This window comes from Papio anubis, chromosome 11 (genome assembly GCF_008728515.1).
Source record: "Papio anubis isolate 15944 chromosome 11, Panubis1.0, whole genome shotgun sequence".
NCBI classification, from domain to species: Eukaryota; Metazoa; Chordata; class Mammalia; order Primates; family Cercopithecidae; genus Papio; species Papio anubis.
The window spans coordinates 64,895,755-64,922,393 of NC_044986.1; the positions used below are offsets into that span (position 1 = coordinate 64,895,755).

Below are 26,639 nucleotides of genomic sequence, written 5' to 3' on the forward strand. Positions count from 1 at the left end.
CCAGGCTGGAATGTAGTAGCACAGTTCTGGCTCATTGGAACCTCCACCTCCTGTGCTGAAGCGATGCTGTCACCATCAGCCTCCCGAGTAGCTGGGGCTGCAGGTGTGCATCAGCATACCTGACTAATTTTTTTTTTGTATTTTTGCTGGAGACTGGGTTTCACCATCTTGCTCAGGCTGGTCTTGAACTCCTGGGCTCAAGTGATCCTCCCATCTTGTCCTCCCAAAGTGCTGGAATTACAGGTGTTGAGCCACTACGCCTAGCCTAGTTGTCTTTTCTTTTTGTATATTATGCCCTTTTGGTATTTTATGACTTCACCGAACATGTGAAAAGCGAAAATAATATTTTAGGCTGTATCCACAGGGGCTTTACATTTACTTGCTATTACATTTTAATCTTCTTATGGCTGTTATTCAGATATTTAAGTAGATGACATGAGTAATTTCTGTATTTTACAGGCAGATTTTGACAACAAACCAGTAAATGGCCCCAAGTCAGAATCCATGGACTACAGTAGATGTGGTCATGGGGAAGAACAAAAATTGGAATTGAACCCACATCCTGTTGAAAATGTAACTAAAAATGAAGACAGCATGACAGGCATCGAGGTGGAGAAGTGGACACAAAACAAGAAATCACATTTAACTGATCATGTGAAAGGAGATTTTAGTGCTAATGTCCCAGAAGCTGAAAAATCGAAAAACTCTGAAGTTGACAAGAAACAAACCAAATCTCCAAAATTGTTTGTACAAACCATAAGAAATGGCATTAAACATGTACACTGTTTACCAGCTGAAACAAATGTTTCATTTAAAAAATTCAACATTGAAGAATTCGGCAAGACATTGGAAAACAGTTCTTATAAATTCCTAAAAGACACTGCAAACCATAATAACGCTATGAGCTCCGTTGCTACTGATATGAGTTGTGATCATCTCAAGGGGAGAAGTAACGTTTTAGTTTTCCAGCAGCCTGGCTTTAACTGCAATTCCATTCCACATTCTTCACACTCCAACATACATCGTCATGCTAGTATACACAATGAAGGTGATCAACCAAAAACTCCTGAGAATATACCAAGTAAAGAACCAAAAGATGGATCTCCCGTTCAACCAAGTCTCTTATCGTTAATGAAAGATAGGAGATTAACATTGGAGCAAGTGGTAGCCATAGAGGCCCTGACTCAACTCTCAGAAGCCCCGTCAGAGAATTCCTCCCCATCAAAGTCAGAGAAGGATGAAGAATCAGAGCAGAGAACAGCCAGTTTGCTTAATAGCTGCAAAGCTATCCTTTACACTGTAAGAAAAGACCTCCAAGACCCAAACTTACAAGGAGAGCCACAAAAACTTCATCACTGTCCATCTTTGGAAAAACAAAGTTCATGCAACACGGTGGTTTTCAATGGGCAAGCCAACTCACATATCAGCTCAGCTACTAACCAAGCATCCACAAAGTCACATGAATATTCAAAACTCACCAATTCATTATCTCTTTTTATACCAAAATCAAATTCACCCAAGATTGACACCAATAAAAGTATTGCTCAAGGGATAATAACTCTTGACAATTGTTCCAATGATTTGCATCAATTGCCACCAAGAAATAATGAAGTGGAGTATTGCAACCAGTTACTGGACAGCAGCAAAAATTTGGACTCAGATGATCTATCATGTCAGGATGCAACCCATACTCAAATTGAGGAAGATGTTGCAACACAGCTGACACAACTTGCTTCAATAATTAAGTTCAATTACATAAAATCAGAGGACAAAAATGTTGAAAGTACACCAACAAGCCTTGTCACGTGTAATGCACAGCAAAAATACAATCAGGAGAAGGGCACAATACAACAGAAACCGCCTTCAAGTGTACACAATAATCATGGTTCATCATTAACAAAGCAAAAGAACCCAGCCCAGAAAAAGACAAAATCCACCCCATCAAGAGAACGGCGGAAAAAGAAGCCCACAGTTGTAAGTTATCAAGAAAATGATCAGCAGAAGTGGGAAAAGTTGTCCTATATGTATGGCACAATATGCGACATTTGGATAGCATCGAAATTTCAAAATTTTGGGCAATTTTGTCCCCATGATTTTCCTACTGTATTTGGGAAAATTTCTTCCTCAACCAAAATATGGAAACCACTGGCTCAAACGAGGTCCATTATGCAACCCAAAACAGTATTTCCTCCACTCACTCAGATAAAATTACAGAGATACCCTGAATCAGCAGAGGAAAAGATGAAGGTTGAACCATTGGATTCACTCAGCTTATTTCATCTTAAAACGGAATCCAACGGGAAGGCATTCACTGATAAAGCTTATAATTCTCAGGTACAGTTAACGGTGAATGCCAATCAGAAAGCCCATCCTTTGACCCAGCCCTCCTCTCCGCCTCACCAGTGTGCTAACGTGATGGCAGGCGATGACCAAATACGGTTTCAGCAGGTTGTTAAGGAGCAACTCATGGATCAGAGACTACCAACCTTGCCTGGTATCTCTCAAGAAACACCCTTACCGGAGTCAGCACTAACTCTCAGGAATGTAAATGTAGTGTGTTCAGGTGGAATTACAGTGGTTTCTACCAAAAGTGAAGAGGAAGTGTGTTCATCCAGTGTTGGAACATCAGAGTTTTCCACAGTGGACAGTGCACAGAAAAATTTTAATGATTATGCTATGAACTTCTTTACTAACCCTACAAAAAACCTAGTGTCTGTAACTAAAGATTCTGAACTGCCCACCTGCAACTGTCTTGGTGAGTACTTGTGTGGATGTGTTCTTATTTCACCTGCACAAATTACCTCAATCATGACAAGCAAATTCTGATTCATCTCTTTTTGTGTGATATTTTTTCCCCATTCTTACTCTAACTAAGATGGATTAAGTAAATCTATAACCATTTTTCTGTGGGACCTTTTGGTTCTGCTCACAAGAATGGAATATTCAACTTATAATTCGGAAAAACAAATTTGGAAAAAGTAAACCTGCTGAAGTGGAAAAATAGGCTGATATTTCTCTCAAGGCTGAATGTCTGTCAATTTATTGTGCATAGCATAAGAATGAATTTCCTAGGCCAGGTACAGTGGCTCTTGCCTGTAATCCCAACACTTTGGGAGGCCAAGTCAGATGGATCACTCGAGGTCAAGAGTTCGATACCAGCCTGGCCAACATGGTGAAACCCTGTATCTACTTAAAATTCAAAAATTAGTTGAGCATGGTGGTGCACACCTGCAATCCCAGCTACTCAGGTGGCTGAAGCAGGAGAATCACTTGAACCCAGGAGGCAGAGGTTACAGTGAGCCGAGATTGCACCACTCCCCTCCAGCTTGGGCAATAGAGCGAGACCCTGTCTCAAAAAAAAAAAAAAAAAGAAAGAGATAACTTAATAGTTTATTACGGTTTATTTATTTTTCCTATATTCAAACAAATTTCAACTTACAAGACTTTCATTATATTTTTTTGTGTGTGAAATAGAAGATACATATAGAGAATGTAAAACATATGTATAAGTTAACAGTTATAAAATATATAGCTGGCAGTTGCCGTCCTACTGTAGAATTGAGGCTGGTTTATGTCTTTTTCAGTGTCTAGTGCTTTTCTGCTCTATCCAGTACAAGATCTAATACTGTCTTTTTTGTCCAAAGAGCACTTGATATTCTGAAATAGTATATTTCTATTTCTCTGCAATACAAAGTGTACCTGCGTATAAAGAAATTCCATAATCTTGGCCACTTGAAGAATTCATAAACCTTTTTGAATTTTAACATATTAACAAATTTGTTTAATACTGATTTCCTATTTCAAAAAATCAAAGAATAACCAGTGTGCTAACATGAGTCATGTGCTAATAGCTGACTCATGGACTGATCCCTAACCAATGTATTTCTACATTTTTGTGCCTTAGGAGTCATTGAAAGAGAACATTCTGAACCAATTAGTTTTAGTAGTGTGTTAAAAGCTCTGAGAAAATCTTGCTGGGTAAAGATTCTCAGGCAGATCTTATGAGAAATTTCCTCAGTATTTGAAACATGTGAAAGCTTAATTTGAATCCTGTACTGATTAGTTACTGTGTGTGGTCAAATTTCAGGTAAGCACTCTTCTAAGAAACCTGTTGACTCTAATATAGCTGTAAAAAATAGGGAAATTAAATAGATTGTGTCATTAAAGTTCGTTAGGCTGCTTGAAGCCCCATTATTTTGTTTACCATACAACTATGATAGAATAAATTTTTTGTGAAAAAATCTGTTTTGAACCTCATCCAAATAGGTTTAGTTATTAGAAGTCTTACTTAAAATATGGCTCCAAATCACAAAGACTCAAGATTTGCCTTGACCAAAGGTGATGTTTTTATTAGAAGTGGGTGGTTCAATGGGAAGGATAAGTACATCACACTGATTTTTTAACAACAGTAGAAAAAATAGTGTTGTGTAGTAATAATAATACTGAATTCTTGTTTTTCCAAAGTACACATTGTTCTGAAATAATATCCTTCCATTTCTCTGCTCATTGTTCAATACATAATGTTTTTTAGGTTTTTGTTTTGTTTGTTTGTGGATATAGGGTCTCACTTTGTTACTCAGACTGGTCTTGAACTCCTGGGCTCAAGTGATCCTCGTGCCTCAGCTTCCTAAAGTGCTGGGATTACAGGCGTGAACCACCACACCAGCTAATGCACAGTTTTGACAAACTACCATGTGCCAGTTACCAAGGATAGGCTGTTCTGAGAAGAATCTCACAATTTGGAAAGAGTGACAATGCTGTCTAGTGGAGTTGAATTGGGAGAACAAGGTTCTTGAATTAAGGAGAGAAGAATATAATCATGATAATGGCTTCCATTCTGGAGCTCTTACTACAAGTCTGATATTGTGCCTTGCCTTGACTTGTAATGTTCACAGCAACTCTTCAAAGGGAGGGCTTATTATCCCCATTATACAAATGCAGAAACCAAGGCACAGAGAATTTCATAGCTGTCCAGTGACTGAACTGGGACTCAGAGACAGCAGTCTCAACTCCAAAACCAATCCTTATAACGTACACTCTGGTGCTTAATAAATGTGAATTATATAAGAGAGAACACTTTTCGGCCGGGTGCAGTGGCTCACGCCTGTAATCCCAGCACTTTGGGAGGCTGAGGCGGGCAGGTCATGAGGTCAGGAGATTGAGACCATCCTGGCTAACACGGTGAAACCCCATCTCTACTAAAAAATACAAAAAGTTAGCCGGGCATGGTGGTGGGCGCCTGTAGTCCCAGCTAATCGGGAGGCTGAGGCAGGAGAATGGTGTGAACCTGGGAGGCAGAGCTTGCAGTGAGCCGAGATCGCGCCACTGCACTCTAGCCTGGGCGACATAGCGAGACTCCATCTCAAAAAAAAAGGAAAAGGTTGGGGGAGAGAACACTTTTCTAAATATCCTTACAAATGGAAATAAGGCCTGTAGTTCAACAAATACGAGCCTTTAAAGTTTATATACCTGAGCTAGACTGCTTTTTCTATGTGCATGGTTCTAAAAGGATGATTGTCTAGTTTGAAGACCCTTTCCTTATGCAAAATAACTAGTCACAGCATACAGGAATAGACAGCTGGGCATTCAGAGTTGAATAAGTACCTGCAGTGGACTCAGCTGTTTTTGGTGTAGAATTTCATGGCTAGAAATTCATGAAATGCAGAAATTCCCCAGTAATTCTTGTTACACATGAGTCTAAGGGGCCAAGTTAAAAATAGCATTTTTTAAGAAACAAAATTCATGCTCACAAAAATTCAAGTGGTGCAGAAATATGATGCAAACATCTTCCCATACTCCCATTCTATACAAAAGAACATTATTGATTTTAATTTTGTTTCCATTTTTACAAACATTTAAAACAATCTTTCTACTTGGTTTTCTAATATAATGATATCATGGATTTTTAAATGTTTTATAAATATTATTGTTTCAATCGATTTATTGTATTCCACTATATAAACATCCCATAATTTATTTAAACCACATGTTATTGACAGATGTTAGAAGTGTTTTCCTCTTTTTGATATTACAAATATTGGTAACAAGGAACATTCTTTTGTAATTGTGCAAGTGTGTAGTTGAATAAAATTGTCTGCAATGAAATTGCTCAATTTTTTAATAGGATTCTGAGGGCAACCTTTAACATTGTTCTTGGATAACTTTTAATATCACACCTCAATTAATACAGATTTTTTTTAAGCAGGAGATAGGAGTATAAATATGACCCACATCTTAAAATATTTTTTTTCTCCTCTGATTTTCAGAGGAAGAAAGAATTCGTTAGGGGCAGGAAGAAAGGAACATTAAAAGTTAAATTCCATGGGCTATTGTCCTTGACTTTAATTATCAAGTCTTACCAAAACCTTGTCAAGATTCGTGGTTCTGAATTGAGGGGGAACAAAAAGTATAAAAATAGCTTCTCCTGTCCCCTATGCAATTCTGTAAAGCTTTGGGTCTAATAATCTTATTCCTTCCACAGATCGAGTTATACAAAAAGACAAAGGCCCATATTATACACACCTTGGGGCAGGACCAAGTGTTGCTGCTGTCAGGGAAATCATGGAGAATAGGTGAGGAAATACGCTTCCCTGTTAAAATCATTTTTACTGTGAATCTGACTCAATGGAGATAAATCATCTCTAAGAACAAATGCCGTGATTGAAAAACATTCAGGAGTATGGGTTGGATGTTTCTTAGGGCCCAACAAAAGAGGGGTGTCCTCATGTCCCTACTGAGCCACCCATCATACAAGCTGTTGGGCACATAAAAGAGCACCCACAAAACAAGACTAATTGTCTTTGATAAATTCAGAATTACTTTTTATATTATTGTATAATGGTAGAAATAGGTCAAATTACCACCCTTGACACTGCATACCCTACATTCCCATTGCTTGTCTTGCAGTCAGCCTATTTTTTAAAGAGTGATCTTTAAGGATAAGTGAGTAGGACTGGTTAACAAATTAAAATACCTGCCACACAAAAGCAAATGTTTAACAAAAGTAAATTATGAGGAGTGTTTGATTTTTGAGCTTCTGTACATCTATATCTTAAATACATTAAGATCTTCAAAGCCAAAGCCTTCAAGTACAGATTGCAATTAATTAGTACATTCCCTTCACTGTGTTTTATACTTAGGTATGGTCAAAAAGGAAACGCAATAAGGATAGAAATAGTAGTGTACACCGGTAAAGAAGGGAAAAGCTCTCATGGGTGTCCAATTGCTAAGTGGGTAAGTATTTCCTGTTTATATATATTTTTTTGAAGCTTGTTATTCCAGAGCTGATATTTATACTTTTACAATAGCCAGAGTGACCTTTATTTTATTTATTCATTTGTTTATTTAATTTCTGAGACAGAGTCTTGGTTGCCCCAGCTGGATTGCAGTGGTGCAATCACACCTCACTGCAGCCTTGATCTCCCAGGCTCAAGCAATCTTCCCACCTTGGTCTCCCAAGTAGTTAAGACTATAGGCACTTGCCACCAAACCCAGCAATTTTTTGTTTTTTTTTTTTTTAAGTAGAGAGGAGGTCTTGCTACATTGCCCAGGCTGGTCTCAAACATCAGAGCTCAAGTGATCCTCCCGCCTCAGTCCCCTAAAGTGCTGGGGTTACAGGCGTGAGCCACTGTGCTTGGCCAGATTTTTTGATAGATTTTCAAGAAAATTGGTCATTTGTGATGAAAGTTGCAAATATATTTTCTCAGTTTGTTGTGGTTTTACCAGTTAGTTTTTTTTTTTTTTTGACTGTAATGAGCTTTTTCATCTTTTATAGCTTTAGGATATTGTGTCTTAATTAGAAAAACCTTTACCACTTGTAGGTTATAAATCTCTCATTTCCTTTTGTAGTATTTTAATGATTTTATTTTATTTTTCTATATTGAAGTATTTTATATTTATCCTGGTTTAGAGTATTGGTAGCTATGTACACTTCTCCAGATGGCTACTCAGTTATCCAACACCACTCATTTAATTGTACATCTCTTCATTATTGATGTGTATTTGCTTATATGTGTAGATTCCCTATTGTGTTAAATTATTGTCTTTAATCAGCATGAGATTGCTCTATTTAGATTTTATAATGTTTCCATGTCTAATAGGCTAATTCCTTTTAATTTTTCAAAAGTGGTCTGACCATTCTGGTTTATTTTATCATATTAATGTATAAACACCATGTTTCATTACAAGAATAAAATCCTATTGGTATTTTTATTGGAATCATATTAATAGAATTTGGAGAATTTACATATATTTTCATGTTCAGTCTTCCTATTCCACATATTGCATCTTTCCATTTGCGTATGCCTTCTTTTGTCCTTGAGGACTGTTTTAAGATAGAATTTATTTAAGGTAGAATTTACATGTTTCTTGTTTTTGTACATATTTCTCTTGTGTATCCTCTAATACAGTTAGTCCAAAAGACTAACTCTAATTTTATATTGCTTTAGTAATGATGGTCTCCTTACTTTGTTTCTCTCTTCCCATGGGGATGTTTCCAGAGTTTTCCCATTAAGTGTGGGTTGTTGGCCGGAACGGTGGCTCACGCCTGTAATCCCAGCATTTTGGGAGGCTGAGGTGGCCAGATCACCAGAGGTCAGGAGTTCAAGACCAGCCTGGCCAACATGGTGAAACCCTGTCTCTACTAAAAATACATAAAATAGCTGGGCATGGTGGTGGGCACCTGTAGTCCCAGCTACTTGGGAGGCTGAGGCAGGAGAATCGCTTGAACCCGGGAGGCAGAGGTTGCAGCGAGCCAAGATCAGGCCAATGCACTCTAGCCTGGGCAACAAGAGCAAAACTCTCCAAAAAAAAAAAGCGTGGGTTGTCAGGGAATGCGTTTCAGGGAAGGTAACATTTAAGCTGAGAAAGGAGTGACAAAAAGGAGCTAAGTACGCAGAGGATATGCAGGGAGTAGCACTCCTAAGCAGAGAAAACAGCACGAACAAAGGTCTTGGGTTAAGAAATAAGAGTACATTAAAAAAATCTAAGCAGAGTCATTTGAAATTAAGGGGATAGGCTGGGCGCAGTGGCTCACACCTGTAATCCCAGCACTTTGGGAGGCCGAGGGGGGCAGATCACCAGAGGTCAGGAGATCGAGCCCATCCTGGCTAACATGGTAAAACTATTTCGTGTCTACTCGAAATAAAAAAAATAGCTGGATGTGGTGGCGCGAGCCTGTAGTCCCAGATACTCTGGAGGCTGAGGCAGGAGAATCGCTTGAAACCAGGAGGTGGAGGTTGCAGTGAGCCTAGGTCAAGCCACTGCACTCCAGCCTGGGCGACAGAGTAAGACTCTGTCTCAAAAAAAACCCAAAATAGGCCGGGCGCGGTGTCTCAAGCCTGTAATCCCAGCACTTTGGGAGGTCAAGATGGGCGGATCACGAGGTCAGGAGATTGAGACCATCCTGGCTAACATGGTGAAACCCCGTCTCTACTAAAAAAATACAAAAAACTAGCTGGGCGAGGTGGCGGGCGCCTGTAGTCCCAGCTACTTGGGAAGCTGAGGCAGGAGAATGGTGTAAACCCGGGAGGCATAGCTTGCAGTAAGCTGAGATCCGGCCACTGCACTCCAGCCTGGGCGACACAGCGAGACTCCGTCTCAAAAAAAAACAAAAAACCAAAAACGAAAAATGAAATTAAGGAGATAGTTAATAGAACTGGGTGGGGGTAAAAAGGTGAATGATTTTGTAGGCCATAGTGAGGAGCTGCGGTTTTAGCCCATGAGTAACATGAAAACTTAAAAGTATTTTAGATAGAGATGTGTTATCTGGCTTATGTTTTATATACAGTATTTAAGGAATTAACTGACAAAACCTGTATTCTTTATCTGTCACTGTTCAGCATCTTTGAATAGTAAACAGGTATCATCTCTTCATTTTTAGTGGGTTAGGAATCCAAGTGGTGCCTCTGGCATAGGCTCCTGTGAGGATGCAATCATCTGAAAACTTGACGGGGGGAGGGTGGTGCAGCTAGAGGACCCAATTCCAAGCTCTCTTACAGGAGACCTTAACTCTTTGATGGCTGTTGGCTGGAGGCCTCAGTTCCTCCTCATCTTAAATGTTTTCATAACACAGCAGCTTGGTTTCCCCCAGAGTGAGTGAATCAAAAGAGAGCAAGGAGGAAACTACAGTGTCTTTTATCACCTCGAGAGGTTGAGGCCAGGAGATCAAGGTCACAGTGTACTATGGTGGCTCCTGTGAATCCATAGCCAGCCACTGCACTCCAGCCTGAGCAGCATAGCAACACCCCACATCGCTTTACGAAAAAAAAAAAAAAGAAAAAAAACAAAAGAAAATCAACTAGATTCTCAGAAGCCACAGTTATAAATCTCCCATCCTGGCTTTGTGGTAATAGTTTTCTTGCTCTCCACCCTTCCCTGCTAGTTATATATTTCTCAAACAGTACAGTTTTATTTTGTTTTGTTCTTTTGTGTCTGACCTATCCATAGTACCTTGTATATTTGAAATAAATCACACAATTGGTTCCCAATATCTGGGGCTGATAGTTGTTACAGATTTGTTGAGCTGTATCTGTTAGCTATTTCTGAATTGTTCACTCCTTTGTCTATTAAGTGGCAAGGAATGAATATGTCCTCGTGATGTGGCAGCTGGCTTCTCCTACAGTGAGTCCGAAGGAAAGGCAACTAGGCTTATTGGTGGGATTGGGGGTGATTTCTTTTTCCTGTCTTTAAAACCTTTTCTAATATAATAATAACGACAGTGATATAAATAATTGTAATGTATAGTTTTTTGGGTTTTTCTTTTTCCTTAAGAAGGCAAATATAAACCCTGTAGTTTAAAGATTTTGGTAGCAACTTTCTATTTAGTATTTTTCCCTAGTGAAATTTTATTTGTTGGTTTTGGATATCCATCTGTCTGTGTTACCTGAACTAGAGTGCACTAACCCAGGGGACCCCAACCCCTGGGCCATGGGCCAATAAGAACCTGACTTCACGGCAGGAGGTGAGCGGCAGGACAGCAAGTGAAGCTTCATCTGTATTTTCAGCCACTCCTCATTGCTAGTATTACCACCTGAGCTCTGAGTCCTCTCAGATCAGCAATGAGATTAGATTGTTATAGGACTGCAAACCCTCTTGTCAACTGTACATGTGAGGGATGTAGGTTGTGCTTTCCTTATGAGAATCTGATGCTTGATGATCTGTCAGTGTCCCCCCTCACCCCCAGATGGGACCGTCTAGTTTTAGGAAAACAAGCTCAGGGCTACCTCTGATTCTTTATTATGACGAGTTGTATAGTTACTTTATTACATATTACAATGTAATAGTAATAAAAATAAAGTACACAATAAATGTAATGCACTTGAATTATCTCAAAACCTCTGCCTCTGGCCCCACCTCCGTGGAAAAATTGTCTTCCATGAAATGGGTCCCTGGTGTCAAAAAGGTTGGTGATCACTGCACTAACACAATCATAGCTCACTGCAGTCTTGAACTCCGAGGCTCGAGTGATCCTCCCATGTCAGCCTGTGAAGTAGCAAGGACTATAGGGGTGTGCCACCATGCCTGGTTAATTTTTTCTTATTTTTTGTAGAGTCGAGGTTTGCTATGTTGCCCAAGCTTGTCTTGAACTCCCAGCCTCAAGCCTCTGCCTGCCCCAGGCTCCTAAAGCCATGAGATTATAGGTGTGAGCCACCATGCCCAGCAGCAACATTCTATTTAAATCCTTAGGGTTATTAGGTACAAGAGGTATTTGGCATTTTTCGTGAAGCACGTGTATTTAAATTGCTCTTATTTTCTCTTGTGCAATATGTCTTCTCAGAATGAGAATACCTTAGTGTATACTAATGTATATCTGGCTCTTTTCACAAATGCAAAAATAATCCAATGATAAGAAATTAAATAAAGCACAGCTGCTGAGCAACGTAATGAAAAATTTTCTGTCTACTAATGACGATTCAAAAGTGTAATCTTGGTAACAAAACCAAGCAATACTATTGCATTTCTATGAAAATAAAATAAGTTTTTTTGGTTGTTTTTTTCATTTTTTTGTTTTGTTTGTTTGTTTGTTTGTTTTGAGACGGAGTCTGGCTCTGTCGCCCAGGCTGGATTGCAGTGGCCCGATCTCGGCTCACTGCAAGCTCCGCCTCCCGGGTTCACGCCATTCTCCTGCCTCAGCCTCCGGAGTAGCTGGGACTACAGGCGCCCGCCACCACGCCCGGCTAGTTTTTTGTATCTTTTAGTAGAGACGGGGTTTCATCGTGTTAGCCAGGATGGTCTCGATCGCCTGACCTCGTGATCCGCCCGTCTCGGCCTCCCAAAGTGCTGGGATTACAAGCTTGAGCCACCGCGCCCGGCCATTTTTGTTTTGTTTGTTTGAGACGAAGTCTCGCTCTGTCACTGAGGCTGGAGTGTAGTGGCGCGATCTCGCGATCTCACGATCTCGCGATCTCGGCTCACTGCAAGCTCCGCCTCCTGGGTTCACGCCATTCTCCTGCCTCAGCCTCCGGAGTAGCTCAGACTACAGGTGCCCGTCACAACGCCCGGCGGTTTTTGTATTTTCAGTAGAGGCGGGGTTTCACCGTGTTAGCCAGGATGGTCTCCATCTCCCCACCTCGTGATCCTCCCACCTCAGCCTCCCAAAGTGCAGGGATTACAGGCGTGAGCCACTGCGCCTGGCAAAAATTTTTTTTTAAATTAGCCGACTGTGGTGGTGTGTGCCCGTGGTCCCAGCTACTCGGGAGGCGGGACGATTGCTTGAGCCTGGGAGGAGGAGGTTGCAGTGAGCCATTATCGGGCCACTACACTCGAGCCTGAGTGAAAGAATGAGCCCTGCCTACAGAGAGAACGGAAAGTTGAGTATCTTGAATTTGAATTGGTATCTTTAAATAGTATGGCTGTGGTATTCATTAGCTATTTTCTGAGGCATGAGAAACTGAGGATTAGAGCTGGGAATCTGCTGGATTTGTCCACCCCACGCTTGAACGTTAGGTAGAGGTTGAATGAAAATTGGAATTTAAAAAAGTCCATGAAGGAAGGTGGGAAAAATTTCAAAACAATTTTAAAAAAGAGAGAATTAGATCTGTCTGTATTCTACATAGTTTGTAGAACTTTACCGTGAGGTTATTTTGAATGACACTAGTGCAATTGGGTGGACTATATGTGGGTGAGGGAGGAAATGAAGGTCAAAAATTTTGAACTAAGAAATGGAATACACACATGCAGTCAGTGAATTACATTGCTCCAAATTTACTTTTCATCTTGGATAGTGTACATTTTTGGTGTACTTGTTATAAAACATTAATCTATATCAAGCATCATTTCATGCTTTCATTTTTTAAAATCTTCATGTATACGATTAGATTTGTTAGTAGTTTTAGAGTTCTATCCTAAACTGCCCCCCGCCTGTTTTTTTTTTTTTTAAGTTGTGTTTCTTTTGTCTTCCTTTTTTTTTTTTTTTTTTTTTTAAATCTTGCTCTGTTGCCTAGGCTTGAGTGCAGTGCCATAATCTCGGCTCACTGCAACCTCTGCCTCCCAGGTTCAACCAATTTTCCTGCCTCAGCCTTCACCGTGTTGCCCAGGCTGGTCTCAAACTCCTGACCTCAAGTGATCCACCGGCCGCCACCTCCCAAAGTGCTGGGATTACAGGCGTGAGCCACCGCGACAGCCCTCTTGTCTTCTTTGTTTCAAAGAGAGATCTATTACTTCTCTTTTTAATGATCACACACAAAAAGTCTAACAGAAAATTCTAACTGGCTAGCACCATTTTCTGAGCCATTCTTAACATTGTTTTGACTATGTTCTCAACACTGTTTTATTCTTCTCTTGAAATGTTTCCTTGCCAGGTGGTCATTAATACTCTCACATAATTATACTCTTTGGCAGAGATTTTTGACTCTTTTTCTCTGCTGTCACTTTGGATCTTGTCAGGAACAAGTTATCTTGTACTTCAGTAGATTTTGAAGAAAAGGGTAGTGTAGTTTCTTAGATGCACCTCAGATGTTCAAGGAGAATCGCTTGAACCTGGGAGGCAGAGGTTGCGGTGAACTGAGATTGCACCACTGCCCTCCAGCCTGGGTGATAGCATGAGAGCCTGTCTCAAGAAAAAAACACAAAAAAATAGTATTTTAAAAATTAGCTGGATGTCATGAGTAAATCACATTTAAGAATTTCCCAGCTGGCCAGGCGCAGTGGCTCACACCTGTAAACCCAGCACTTTGGGAGGCTGACACGGGTGGATCACTTGAGACTAGGAGTTCAAGACCAGGCTGGCCAACATGGTGAAACCCTGTCTTTGCTAAAAATACAAAATTAGCCGGGTGTGGTGGTGTGAGCCTGTAATCCCAGCTACTCAGGAGGCTGAGGCAGGAGTATAACTGTATACTTCCCCTCTTGAGCTTCTGGGGTAATGGCAGAAATAGGGAGAAGAGTCAAACAGTGGATGGCCTCGTTGGCTCCAATGCCTGAGTGCTTCACATTGGGCATCGTATGATTAGTTCCCCTCTGTGGAATTGTGTATTAGTCAATAGAGCAGGTGTGGCAATGAATACCGACAAGTGATTTCTTTTTTTTTTTCTTTTGAGATGAAGTTTCTCTCTGTTGCCCGGGACAGAGTACAGTGGTGTGATCTTGGCCCTCTGCCTCCCAGGTTCAAGCCATTCTCCAGCTTCAGCCTCTCAAGTAGCTGGGATTACAGGCATGTGTCACCACACTCAGCTAATTTTTGTATTTTTAGTGGAGGTGGGGTTTCACCATGTTATCCAGGCTGGTCTTGAAATCCTGACCTTAAGTGATCCAGGCACCTTGGCCTCCCAAAGTGCTGTGATTACAGGCATGAGCCACTGCGCCCAGCGAGAGAATGTTATATTTACCCCTCTTGTCTGATGTGACCCAAGTTTAGGGGTGAAGCTAAAGTATGCAGAAGTCCTCAAACCATCTTTCTTGGATTTATACATTTGTCCAATCTTCAAAACCATTCCCTTTTTTGTTGTCTTTGTTAGTTCTTCTAAGGTTCTACCTAATTACCTGCCTTGGTTATCTTTGAACTATACCATAGTGCTGCTTGTTTCTGCCCAATAAGGCACCTCCTTGTATATTATCATGACAGGAAGATAAAGAGATGAGGTGGTACCCTGGGCTACTTGTTTGGTGCCTACGATATCTTCCTAATGTGAGCTAGCCATTTTATTTGTCAGTGATAAAATTTAGTCAGTGAGCAAGAAGTTAATGTTAACTGTTGATAATATTAAACTGACTTACTATTATTATTATTATTTACTTATTTATGTTTGAGATGGGAATTTTGCTCTTGTTGCCCAAGCTGGTGTGTAATGGCACGAATTTGGCTCACTGCAACCTTTGTTTCCCAGGTTCAAGCAATTTTCCTGCCTCAGCCTCCCGAGTAGCTGGGACTACAGCCATGCGCCACCATGCCTGGCTAACTTTGTATTTTTAGTAGTTTCTCCATGTTGGTCAGGCTGGTCTTGAACTCCCAAGCTCTAGTGATCCACCTCCCTTGGCCTCCCAAAGTGCTGGGATTACTGGCATGAGCCACCGTGCCCGGCCCATTAGTACTCTTTTTATGTTAGTTCGTTTACTCACTTATAGAGTTCATTTTTAAGGAAATTTTAATTCAAGTATAACATACACACAGAAAAGTGTGCATACCATAAGGTACAGCCCAGTGAAGTTGTGCAAAGTAAACATACCCATGTGACCATTGGCCAGATCAAGACATTACCAAAACTTCAGAACCCCGTTGTGTGAACTCAGTCATTAACCCCTTTACAAAGGTTGAATTGTATTGTAAAAGTCTCATTTTCTTGTAATATGTAGATAGCTTTAAATGATGTTAACTGGTGACTTCTTGGGAGGGGTTGGCCACCATAATTTTGTTTTTAAAAATTTAGTCTACTTTGTCTCTTATATGATTATTGATAAAACTCAAAAGTGACGTTTCTTTGGAAAGATACGATCCCGCTACACTTGACATGAATGTTGCTCCTAGATCTGAATCTGATCTGGAATTTGTATGCTACATTTGTGGCACTGACAAAGCACCCTATTCCCTTTGGAAACCTTACAAATAAGATTGTGTTACAGGGACTTATTTTTTGCTTTTAAAAAATAATCTTTTTTAAAAAAATTATAATTTACAGCTTGTATACTTCAACTTAGTTTGGTTTTTAATTTAACCTTTTTTTTCCTTTTTTTTTTTTTTTTTTTTTTTTGAGACAGAATTTCACTCTTGTTGCCCAGGCTGGAGTGCAGTGGCACAATCTGGGCTTACTGCAACCACCGTCTCCTGGTTTCAAGCAATTCTTCTGTCTCAGCCTCCTAAGTAGCTGGGATTACAGGCGTGCCTGGCCAGTTTTTTTTTTCTTTTTACTTTTTAAAAAATTATTATTACTTTTTTGAGACAGAGTTTCACTCTTGTTGCCCAGGCGAGAGTGCAGCGATGCAATCTCAGCTCACTGAAACCTCTGCCTCCCGGGTTCAAGGAATTCTCCTGCCTCAGCCTCCCAAGTAGCTGGGATTACAGGTGCCCACCACCAAGCCCGACTAATTTTTTTTGCATTTTTAGTAGAGATGGGGTTTCACCACGTTGGCCATGCTGGTCTTGAACTCCTGACCTCAGGTGATACACCCGCCTCGGCCTCCCAAAGTGCTGGGATTACATGTGTGTGCCACCACGCCAGCCTTTTTTACTTTTTAAACCTTAAAATTTTTTAAAATTGTGTAATCTTGTTCCTTCTAATATTAGTTTTTAAATTTAAAAATTATATATACACATTATGGATATATTTAAAATTTTAAAAGCCCTTACAATTTTAGCCTGTGCTTAGAGATTATAATTTTTAGCAGTTTGGGTATACTCAAACTAAGAGTTAGGCTGTGAAAATTTTCTGGTTTTTGAGACAGGGTCTTGCTCTGTCACCCAGGCTAAAGTACAGTGGCGCAACTCACTGCAGCCTCGACCCAGGCTCAAGCAATCCTCCTTCCTCAGCCTCCCAGGGAGCTGAAACCATAGGCACTCACCACCACGGCAGCTAGTTTTCTGTGTTTTTTTGTAGAGACGGGGTCTCATTTCATTGCCCAGGCTGGCCTTTAACTCCTAGGGTCAAGAAATCCTACCACGGCCTTCTGTGTTGGGGTTACAGGCATGAGCCACTATGCCCGGCCAGAACTTTTTTCTTTTCTTTCCTTTGTTTAAAAAAAAAAAAAAAAACCAAGTATTGTGGGTTTTTTAATTTAAAAAAATTTTTTTTCTTTTTTTTTTTTTGCAATGGAGTTTCACTGTTGTCGCTCAGGCTGGAGTGCAGCAGCACGATTTCAGCTCACTGCAACCTCTTGGTTCAAGTGATTTTCATACGTCAGCCTCCGCAGTAGCTGGAACTATAGGTTGCACCACCACACTTGCCTAACTTTTGTATTTTTAGTAGAGACAGGATTTCACTATGTTGACCAAGCTGATCTCAAACTCCTGACCTCAGCTGGTCCGCCTGCCCTGGCCTCACAAATTGCTGGGATTACGGCTTGAACCACTGTGCCCTGCCCTAATTTTTGTATTTTTAGTACAGGCAAGGTTTCACCATGTTGGCCAGGCCAGTCTCGAATTCCTAACCTCAAGTGATCCACCTGCCTTGACTTCCCAAATTACTGAGATTACAGGCATGAGCCACCATACCTGGCCTGTTGTTAATAGTTAAAAAAAATAGAAACAAAATACTAAGCTAAGAGTGATAATTTTTGTCATTGTACACCTAAGGTGAAACTTGACATCATGATTCAATTTGCATTGTAACTAGCAAAGGTAGGTGTCTTTACTAATTATTAATTTTTATTTCTTGCATGAATTCACTCTTCATAACCTTTTTTTAGGTTATCTTCTATTACACTTTTGTAAATATGTATAATAGACCACATATGTATAATATGTATATGTATAATAGACCATGGCTGGTTTTATCATGGCTGGGCGTGGGGCCTCACACCTGTAATCCCAGCACTTTGGGAGGCTGAAATGCGCAGATCACTTGAGCCCTGGAGTTTGAGACAAACCTGGGCAACATAGCCAGACCTCGTCCCTACCAAAAATGCAAAAAGGTAGCCAAGGACAGTGGCAAGTGCCTGTAGTTCTAGCTACTTGGGAGGGTTAGCTGGGAGGATCAAATGAGCCCGGAGAGCTTTTAAATGATGTTAAAGGCTGCATACAGTGAGCCATGATCAAGCTACTGCACTCCAGCCACTGTGACATAGTGAGACACTGCCTCCAAAAGAAAAAGAATAGAAAACAAAAAAAGAACAATTTTAAAAGAACAAACTTCAATTTAGAAGAGCAATTCCCTTATTTGTTTAGAAAATGTTTCTCTTGAGGGTTGGAGAATTACCTATTGGGTACAATGTTCACTATTTTGGAAGTGAGTATACTAAAAGTCCAGACTTCACCACTGCCCGATATATCCATGTTAAAAAACTGCGCTTGTACCCTCAAATTCTTTAAAAACAAATTTTCCTGACATGATACGCATTTACCCTTCCATATGAACCTTAGAAACACGCTAAATTTGAATAGATTGCGGGAGAGATTTGTGGCTAGACATTTAGGGTTGGCTTTCTCATTTAGGAACACTGTCATGTTCTTCCAAGTGAACTTTCTTTTATAACCTTCTCTTTATATTTTTTATAGTTTTATTCTTATGTTTTTGGCATCTTTCTGTTTTTTAACAACCTTACGGAGATATCAGCCTTTAAATCAAACTTCTATCTGGTTATTCCTGGTATGTAGTAAAGCTACTGTATCTTCAGTATATAGGAATCTACTTGTTTTACTCTCTTTAAAAATCAAGTAGATTTTTCTGTGATTATCTTGAAAAATATTCTAGAAAGACTATTGTAGCTATAATAATTGTGTCCTATTATTTTAATACCAGTCATATATCATATTGTCTGTTTCAAATAGGACTGTAGAACAATTATGAAGTCTGTATACCAGCAAGAAGTTAGTGAATATAGTAGAAAAATAATTAAATGTCACCACAGTATTCATTGACATTAGGAATAGATAGTGTATTTTTGTACAAACAAATAGAATGTGTATACCTTCAGTGTTCTCCTGGTTTTTGTAAGCAGAGTAATTAAAAAGCTATTTAACTACTTGGTTTTTCTGTTTCCTATATGCATGTGACATGACTAGAAGCCAAATTTGCCTGCTATAACAAAAACCTCTATGAGGCTTTGAGCTGCTTCTGTCCCAAGCATTGAGTATTCAAGAATAATCTTAGCTACAGTTGCCTCTTGGAAATTTAATAGTATCTTTATAACAACACTTTCTTCTTTCCACCAACATAGGTACCTCCTTTTTTTTTTCTTTTCTTTTCTTTTTTTTTTTTGAGATGGAGTCTTGCTCCCGTCGTGCAGGCTGGAGTGCAGTGGTGCAATCTTGGCTCGCGGCAACCTCCACCTCCCAAAGTGCTAAAGGCATGAGCCACGGTGCTGTCCTGGGTAGCTCCTTTTTACTGTGTTTTACTTTGCTAGGTGACGAATATTGTTGGGCATATATTCATATGCTCATCATCTATTTCTGTATTCTCTATTATGAAATGCCTATTCAATTTTTTTCTGCCAATTTTCTATAGGGGCAATTCTCTGTGTATGTTGTATCATATATATTATGCCAAATATATACAATGCAAATATATATAATGTGTGTATATATATATTATGTCAAGTATATGTAATGTAAATATTTCCTCCTGCCCTTTTGCTTGCCTTCTTTGTTTATTTATTTATTTATTTATTTATTTTTTGAGGCAGTTTCTGTCACCCATGCTGGAGTGCAGTGGCAAGATTTGGACTTAATGCAACCTTGGCTTCCCAGATTCAAGGGATCCTCCCGCCTCAGCCTCCCAAGTAGCTGGGACTGCAGGCAGGTGTCCACACCCGTCTCATTTTTGTGTTTTTTGAAGAGACAAGGTCTCACCATGTTGCCCAAGCTAGTCTCAAATTCCCGACCTCAAGTGATCCAACCACCTCCCAAAGTGCTGGGATTACACGCGTGAGCTACTGCGCCTGGCCTGCTTTTTTTTTTTTTTTTTAACTCTGTTGCCTAGGCTGAAGTTCATGATGATAGCCTTGAACTCTCCATCTCAAGTGATCCTCCTGCTTGCCTTCTTTATTTTTTTATTATATTTTTTGGTGGGGAACAGAATTTCTGTCGCCCATGCTGGAGCACAGTGGTGACATCTGGGCTCGCTGAAACCTCGGCTTCCCATGTTCAAGGGATCCTCCCACCTCAGCCTTCCAAGTAGCTGGGACTACAGGTACATGCCACTATGCCGGGTTTATTTTATTTTTTATGCAGACTGGGTCTCAGTATGTTGCCCAGGCTGGCCTCGAACTCTTGGCCTCAAGCAATCCTCTCACCTCTACCTTCCAAAATCTTGGCGTTACAAGCGTGAGCTGCGTCACCCAGCCTTTTTTATCTTTTCAATTAGCAGATTTGGTAAGCCATTTTAAAATGCTTTGCCCACTCGTAGGTCATGACTATGTTTTCTTCTAAAATTCTTCATTGCTTTATTTTTTGTGTTTGGATATACATTATATTCAAGTTGATCAGTGTGAGGTAGGGGTCAAGATTCATTTTCTTCCATAAACGTTGGAACAATTGGTCAATTTACACACACACACACCTCTGATAGGGTTTTGATTGGGATTGCATTGAATCTAGAGATCAATTTTGGGAAAACTGACATAATTATAATAATGTCTATTCCATGAATTTATACTCCTCTGCATATAGTTAGTCCTTTGTTTATTTTAATAATATTTTTAGTTTCCAGAGTTCTTACAGATTTAATTTTTTTTTTTTTTTTGACAGAGTCTCGCTGGGTCGCCCAGGCTGGAGTGCAGTGGCCTGATCTCAGCTCACTGCGAGCTCCACCTCCCGGATTTACGCCTTTCTCCTGCCTCAGCCTCCCGAGTAGCTGGGACTACAGGCGCCCGCCACCTCGCCCGGGTAATTTTTTGTATTTTTTAGTATTCTTTAGTAGAGACGGGGTTTCACTGTGTTAGCCAGGATGGTCTCGATCTCTTGACCTCGTGATCCGCCCGTCTCGGCCTCCCAAAGTGCTGGGATTACAGGCTTAAGCCACCGCGCCCGGCCCAGACAGATTTAATATTTAAGTAGTTTATTGAACTCAAATTTGAATTTAAAGACTCCTAACCATTGTGCTTAATTTTCTATTGTACACTGATGGAAATTTGGAATATCCAGAAAAGGCACAAATATCATCAGTAAAAAGCTTTTTAGCATTTCCCATACAAAAATTTTATTAATATAAATTTGTTGTTAATTTTGACAACTTGAATATTAACCAATGTAATTTTGATACAATATATATAATTTTGTATTTGAGATTATTTGCAAGTAGTGTGTTATTATTTGGCTGTAAGAGGACATATAAATACAGAAAAAAAATTTAATGTAAATAATTGTGTCTAGGGGGAAGGTCCTAAAGCCAACTCTACTCAAGGAATGACTTGGTAGCAATGATTGTTAACCATCTGGAGTGACAGAAGAAAGTGATATTGGGTAACTAACTTCTTAAGAAGTTTCATCTCAAGTTTTGTAATATTATTATAGCAACAAAAAATTATGCTATTGGTTGCTCCATTCTGGTCACATGGATGGGCATTTTCATCATGTTCTGGTTATATGCTGATTAATGTGGTCAATCTCTGCACTTTGTAAATTTTTGATAAATGGAGGCAGTTTAAAATGGTTGGATGGTTTTGTGTGGTGACAACATTTGTATAGACTTTTTTTTTTTTTTTTTTTTTTTTTTTGTAGTTAACACTCGGACCACTAAGCAAATTTTAAATACTGCTGAAGCGTTTTTAACATCCCAATAATTGGATGCAGTATTAAATAAATAAATAAATATTTACAATTAATTTTTCTATTTTGCATTCACCAAGTCAACTAGACCACATTAGTCTTATGAATTAAAAGCATATAATGCATCCTTCCAATAGCATGTAAAAATCACAAAAATCACAGAGGCATTCCTTTGTGTATATTAATTCTTGATAGTAAAATGAGTCACCCAAAGGAAAATCTGTGACATTCCTCAGATGGCCAAAATTCAGTTGTCAAGTTTATTTTTAATGTTGAGAGTTCTTGGTTATTTCCATCTAATTACATGAGATGGTTTTTTCGATCATCCACATTTGTTCCTTTGTGACATTCGTGGAATTTCAGTTCAGTTAAGTTTTCTACCAAGCCCTCTCTTGTCTGCTGTGCAAACTAGAACAGCAGTGAAATAAAACACAGACTGCCTTTTACTACTTCTACAAATAATAACCACATATCACAGATTTTTGTTCTGCCTGTTGTTTGTTAGTCATATAGGCTGAGGTACTCTTGTGATGAGTCTCGTGGAGAGGGAACTGTTGAGGCAGTGGAAAGTCCTATAGGCTTTTATCCCTTGAGAAGCAGTAACTTTAAAAAAACTAAAATATGGCCGGGCATGGAGGCACATGTCTGTAATCCCAGACCTTTGGGAGGCCAAGGAAAGAGGATTGCTTGAAGCTAGGAGTTTGAGACCAGCCTGGGTAACATAGTTAGACCCCGTCTGTAGAACAAATTGTATAAATTAAGTAAATAAACTAAAATATAATCATGCAGAACGTCAAAAGGAATATCCATTGCATTCAAATTTGGCATACTTGTCTTCCATAGATGAATATATTCTGTTTTTTCAGGTTTTAAGAAGAAGCAGTGATGAAGAAAAAGTTCTTTGCTTGGTCCGGCAGCGTACAGGCCACCACTGTCCAACTGCTGTGATGGTGGTGCTCATCATGGTGTGGGATGGCATCCCTCTTCCAATGGCTGACAGGTTATACACAGAACTCACAGAGAATCTAAAGTCATACAATGGGCACCCTACCGACAGAAGATGCACCCTCAATGAAAAGTAATTAAATCTGTTGTATACTGCCTTGCCATTCAGATCTCTATTACATAATGGTAAAATGTTATTTAGCTACCAACTATGTATATTATATGAGAGAATAGGATTTGAGTATTGTGGAATTAAAAAAATGAACATTTCTGTACAGAGAGGGTATTTTATAGTGAGTTAAGGTCAGTGTAAATCATTCTCCTTTAGAATATTACTTCACTGTGACCGGGTGCAGTGGCTCACGCCTGTAATCCCAGAACTTTGGGAGGCCGAGGCAGGAGGATCATGAGGTCAGGAGATCAGGGCCATCCTGGCTAACACAGTGGAACCCCGTCTCTACTAAAAATACAAAAAATTAGCCAGGTGAGGTGGTGGGCGCCTGTAGTCCCAGCTACTCACGAGGCTGAGTCAGGAGAATGGCGTGAACCTGGTAGGCGGAGCTTGCAGTGAGTCGAGATCGTGCCACTGCACTCCAGCCTGGGCGACAGAGCAAGACTCTGTCTCGAAACAAAAAAGGAAAGAATATTATTTCATTGCTTCCCTTTTTGGGAAGAGTCTGGAGGAAAGGGATTTTGACTTAAAAGAATGGTCTTCCACAGGAGTGTCATATCATTTTGCATTTCCTCTATTCAATGTAAGAGAGTATCTGTTTTTCTGTAGTCTTACCAATGATTATGTTGGCAAATGTGAGTCTTTGCCTATTAAGAGAAATGACATCAGGGTGATTTTGACTTGAATTTCTCTTATGAATGAGAGTGTTTTTTTCATATGATTAAGAACCATTTGGCTTTTTGTTAGTTTGTTTTAACCACCTGTTAAATAACCTAGCCCATTTTTGCAGAGAATTCTTCCATTTATCTATTTTCTCTCTACTCTGTGATATAATTTGCAAATATTTTTCTCAGTTTGTGTTTTTCCTTTGACTATGTTATCTCCCGCAAAAGGTTTTGTTTTTAATGCAATCAAACATACCCATCTTTTTTCTTATTTGGGTCTGGATCTCGAGTGGTATTTAGGCATTTTTTTGTGTGACTTTAAGCAAAGCAACATATAATGAAACCAATATTTTTCTCATCAATATTGTAGCAATATTGAGCGATATTCGGGGAACTGATATATGTGGTTTCACTTATAATCACGGTTTCCAACAGCATATTGACATCAAGTGAGAAATGACTATACTTGTTTAAAATATAAATTTTTGAAATTTAAATCTCTCATACATTTCATGAATCACTGGTGAATAGTTGTAAGAGGAGATAAGTTTTGTTGTTCTTGTTGTTCTGTTTTTTTGAGTCAGAGTCTTGCTGTCACCATGCTGGAGTGCAGTGGTGCGATCTCGGCTCACTGCAACGTCTGCCTCCCGGGTTCAAGTGATTCTCCTGCCTCAGCCTCCTGAGTAGCTGGGACTACAGGCGTGCGCTTTGGGAGGCCGACAAGGGAGGATCACTTGAGGCCAAGAGTTCAAAAGCCAGACCAGGCAACATAGTAAGACTCCATCTCTACAAAAGTATTTTTTAAAAAACACTGTTTGGGAATGGTGGCACATGTCTGTAGTCCTAGGTAATTAGGAGGCTGAGGTAGAAAGGTAGCTGTTGCCCAGGAATTTGAGGCTGCAGTGAGCTATGATGATGCCACTGAACTCCAACCTGAGCAACATGGCAAGACCTTGTCTCTTTAAAAAAAAAAATGAGAGAGAGAGATTGAACTTCATGGGCCTGATGTAGTGGCTCATGCCTGATCAAAGCAGGAGGATTTTTTAAAACCAGGAGTTGAGAACCTATCCCTACACAGCATTTTTAAAACCAGGCATAGGGGTGTGTGCCTGTGTTCCTGGCTACTTTGAAAGCTGAGGAGGGAGGATGGCTTGAGGCCAGGAGTTTGCCATTAAAGTAAGCTATGATTTTGCCAGTGCACTTGAAAGAGCATGACCAAGTCTTCCCCTAACCCACCCCCCCAAAAAAACAGTTCACAAATACAGAAAGATGTAAGAATACTCCAGTGAAATCTTTTTTTTGAGATGGAGTCTCACTCTGTCGTCCAGGTTCAGTTGCAGTGACGCAATCTAGGCTCACTGCAAGCTCTGCCTCCCAGGTTCATGCCATTCTCCTATCTCAGCCTCCCAAGTATAACTGGGACTACAAGCGCCCGCCACCATGCCTGGCTAATTTTTGTATTTTTAGTAGACACGGGATTTCACCGTGTTAGCCAGGATGGTCTTGATCTCCTGACCTTGTGATTCACCCGACTCAGGCTCCCAAAGTGGTGGGATTACAGGTGCTAGCCACTGCGTCCAGCCCAGTGAACTCTTTTTTTTTTTTGAGTCAGATTCTCACATTGTAGCCCGGACTGGAGTACAGTGGTACAATCCTGGCTCACTGCAACCTCCGCCTCCTGGATTCAAGCAATTTTCCTGCCTCAGCCTCCCAAGTACCTGGGATTACAGGGGCCAGCTACCATGTCCGGCTAATTTTTTATTTTATTTAATTAATTAATTAATTAATTTTTGTATTTTTAGTAGAGATGGGGTTTCACTATGCTGGCCAGGCTGGTCTCGAACTCTTGACCTCATTATCCACCCACCTCAGCCTCCGAAAGTGCTGGGATTACAGGCGTGAGCCACCGCACCTGGCCCGGTGAACTCTTATATACCCTTACTTAGATTCCACAACTGTTAACATTATGTTACATTTGTTTATGTACACATATAAACACGTTACTGTTGTTGACTTATTTCTTTCTTAATCATTTGAGAGCTAGATGTAGACTTTGTCTTTTCCCCTAAATAATACTTGAATGTATTTATCCTAAAAATGAGGATATAGTTCTCTTGTATATTCCTATATAATGATCAAATTCAGGAAATTTAAATTTGATAAAATACTGTGATCTCATCTTAGTTCATATTCAAGTATCATCCATTTCCCAATAATTTTCCCCTGTCCATGATTCAATGCATTTAGTTATTTTGTCCTTTTGCTCCCTTAATCCTTTTTGTTTTCTCAGTTTTTGTCTCATGACATTGAAATTTTTGAAGCAAAAAGGCTAATTCTGTAGACTGTTAATCAATTTGGTTTATCTGTTTCTTCTTGACTCAAGTCAGGCTATGAAATACAACCTATAGCCAAAGATGGCTGAAACAAAAGAAAAAAAATTTAAAAAATGAAATATAACCTGGACTATTACACTGAGTGCAATTTGTCCCACTATTGGTGTTGTTGACCATTTAAAATAATCTGAGGATGCTCTTTTAGATCTCACAACTTATCATATTTCCTCTGTGTTTTATTTTTAAAATAGTAGTACATAGTAAAACAACATTTTTCTCTCCTCCCATGTCTTTTTCAATGATACGAATAAATATCTTTCTATTTGGTTGACAACTTTAATTTTATTCTATTCAAAATTTTTTAACCATTCCATTTGCATCTCATTTAGTGAATTTCATTGTAGTCTTTCTTTTTTTTTTTTTTGAGACGGAGTCTCTCTCTGTTGCCCAGGCTGGAGTGCAGTGGCCGGATCTCAGCTCACTGCAAGCTCTGCCTCCCGGGTTTACGCCATTCTCCTGCCTCAGCCTCCCGAGTAGCTGGGACTACAAGCGCCCGCCACCTCGCCCGGCTAGTTTTGTTTTTTGTTTTTTGGGTTTTTTTTGTATTTTTTAGTAGAAACAGGGTTTCACAGTGTTAGCCAGGATGGTGTCGATCTCCTGACCTCGTGATC

The 26,639-nt window shown here is 39.8% G+C and overlaps 1 protein-coding gene across 2 annotated transcripts in view; it reads left to right on the top strand.

Annotated features, from left to right (window-relative positions):
* The window catches only part of TET1 (tet methylcytosine dioxygenase 1), a 142,080-nt gene that overhangs the window by 91,068 nt on the left and 24,373 nt on the right, over nucleotides 1-26,639 (top strand). For both annotated transcript variants that reach the window (XM_009214801.4, XM_003903859.4), the window contains exons 4-7: nucleotides 460-2,755; nucleotides 6,482-6,572; nucleotides 7,140-7,233; nucleotides 22,720-22,931. In XM_009214801.4, coding sequence (XP_009213065.1) covers nucleotides 460-2,755; nucleotides 6,482-6,572; nucleotides 7,140-7,233; nucleotides 22,720-22,931 — 2,693 coding nt within the window. The remainder of the gene's footprint in view (nucleotides 1-459; nucleotides 2,756-6,481; nucleotides 6,573-7,139; nucleotides 7,234-22,719; nucleotides 22,932-26,639) is intronic.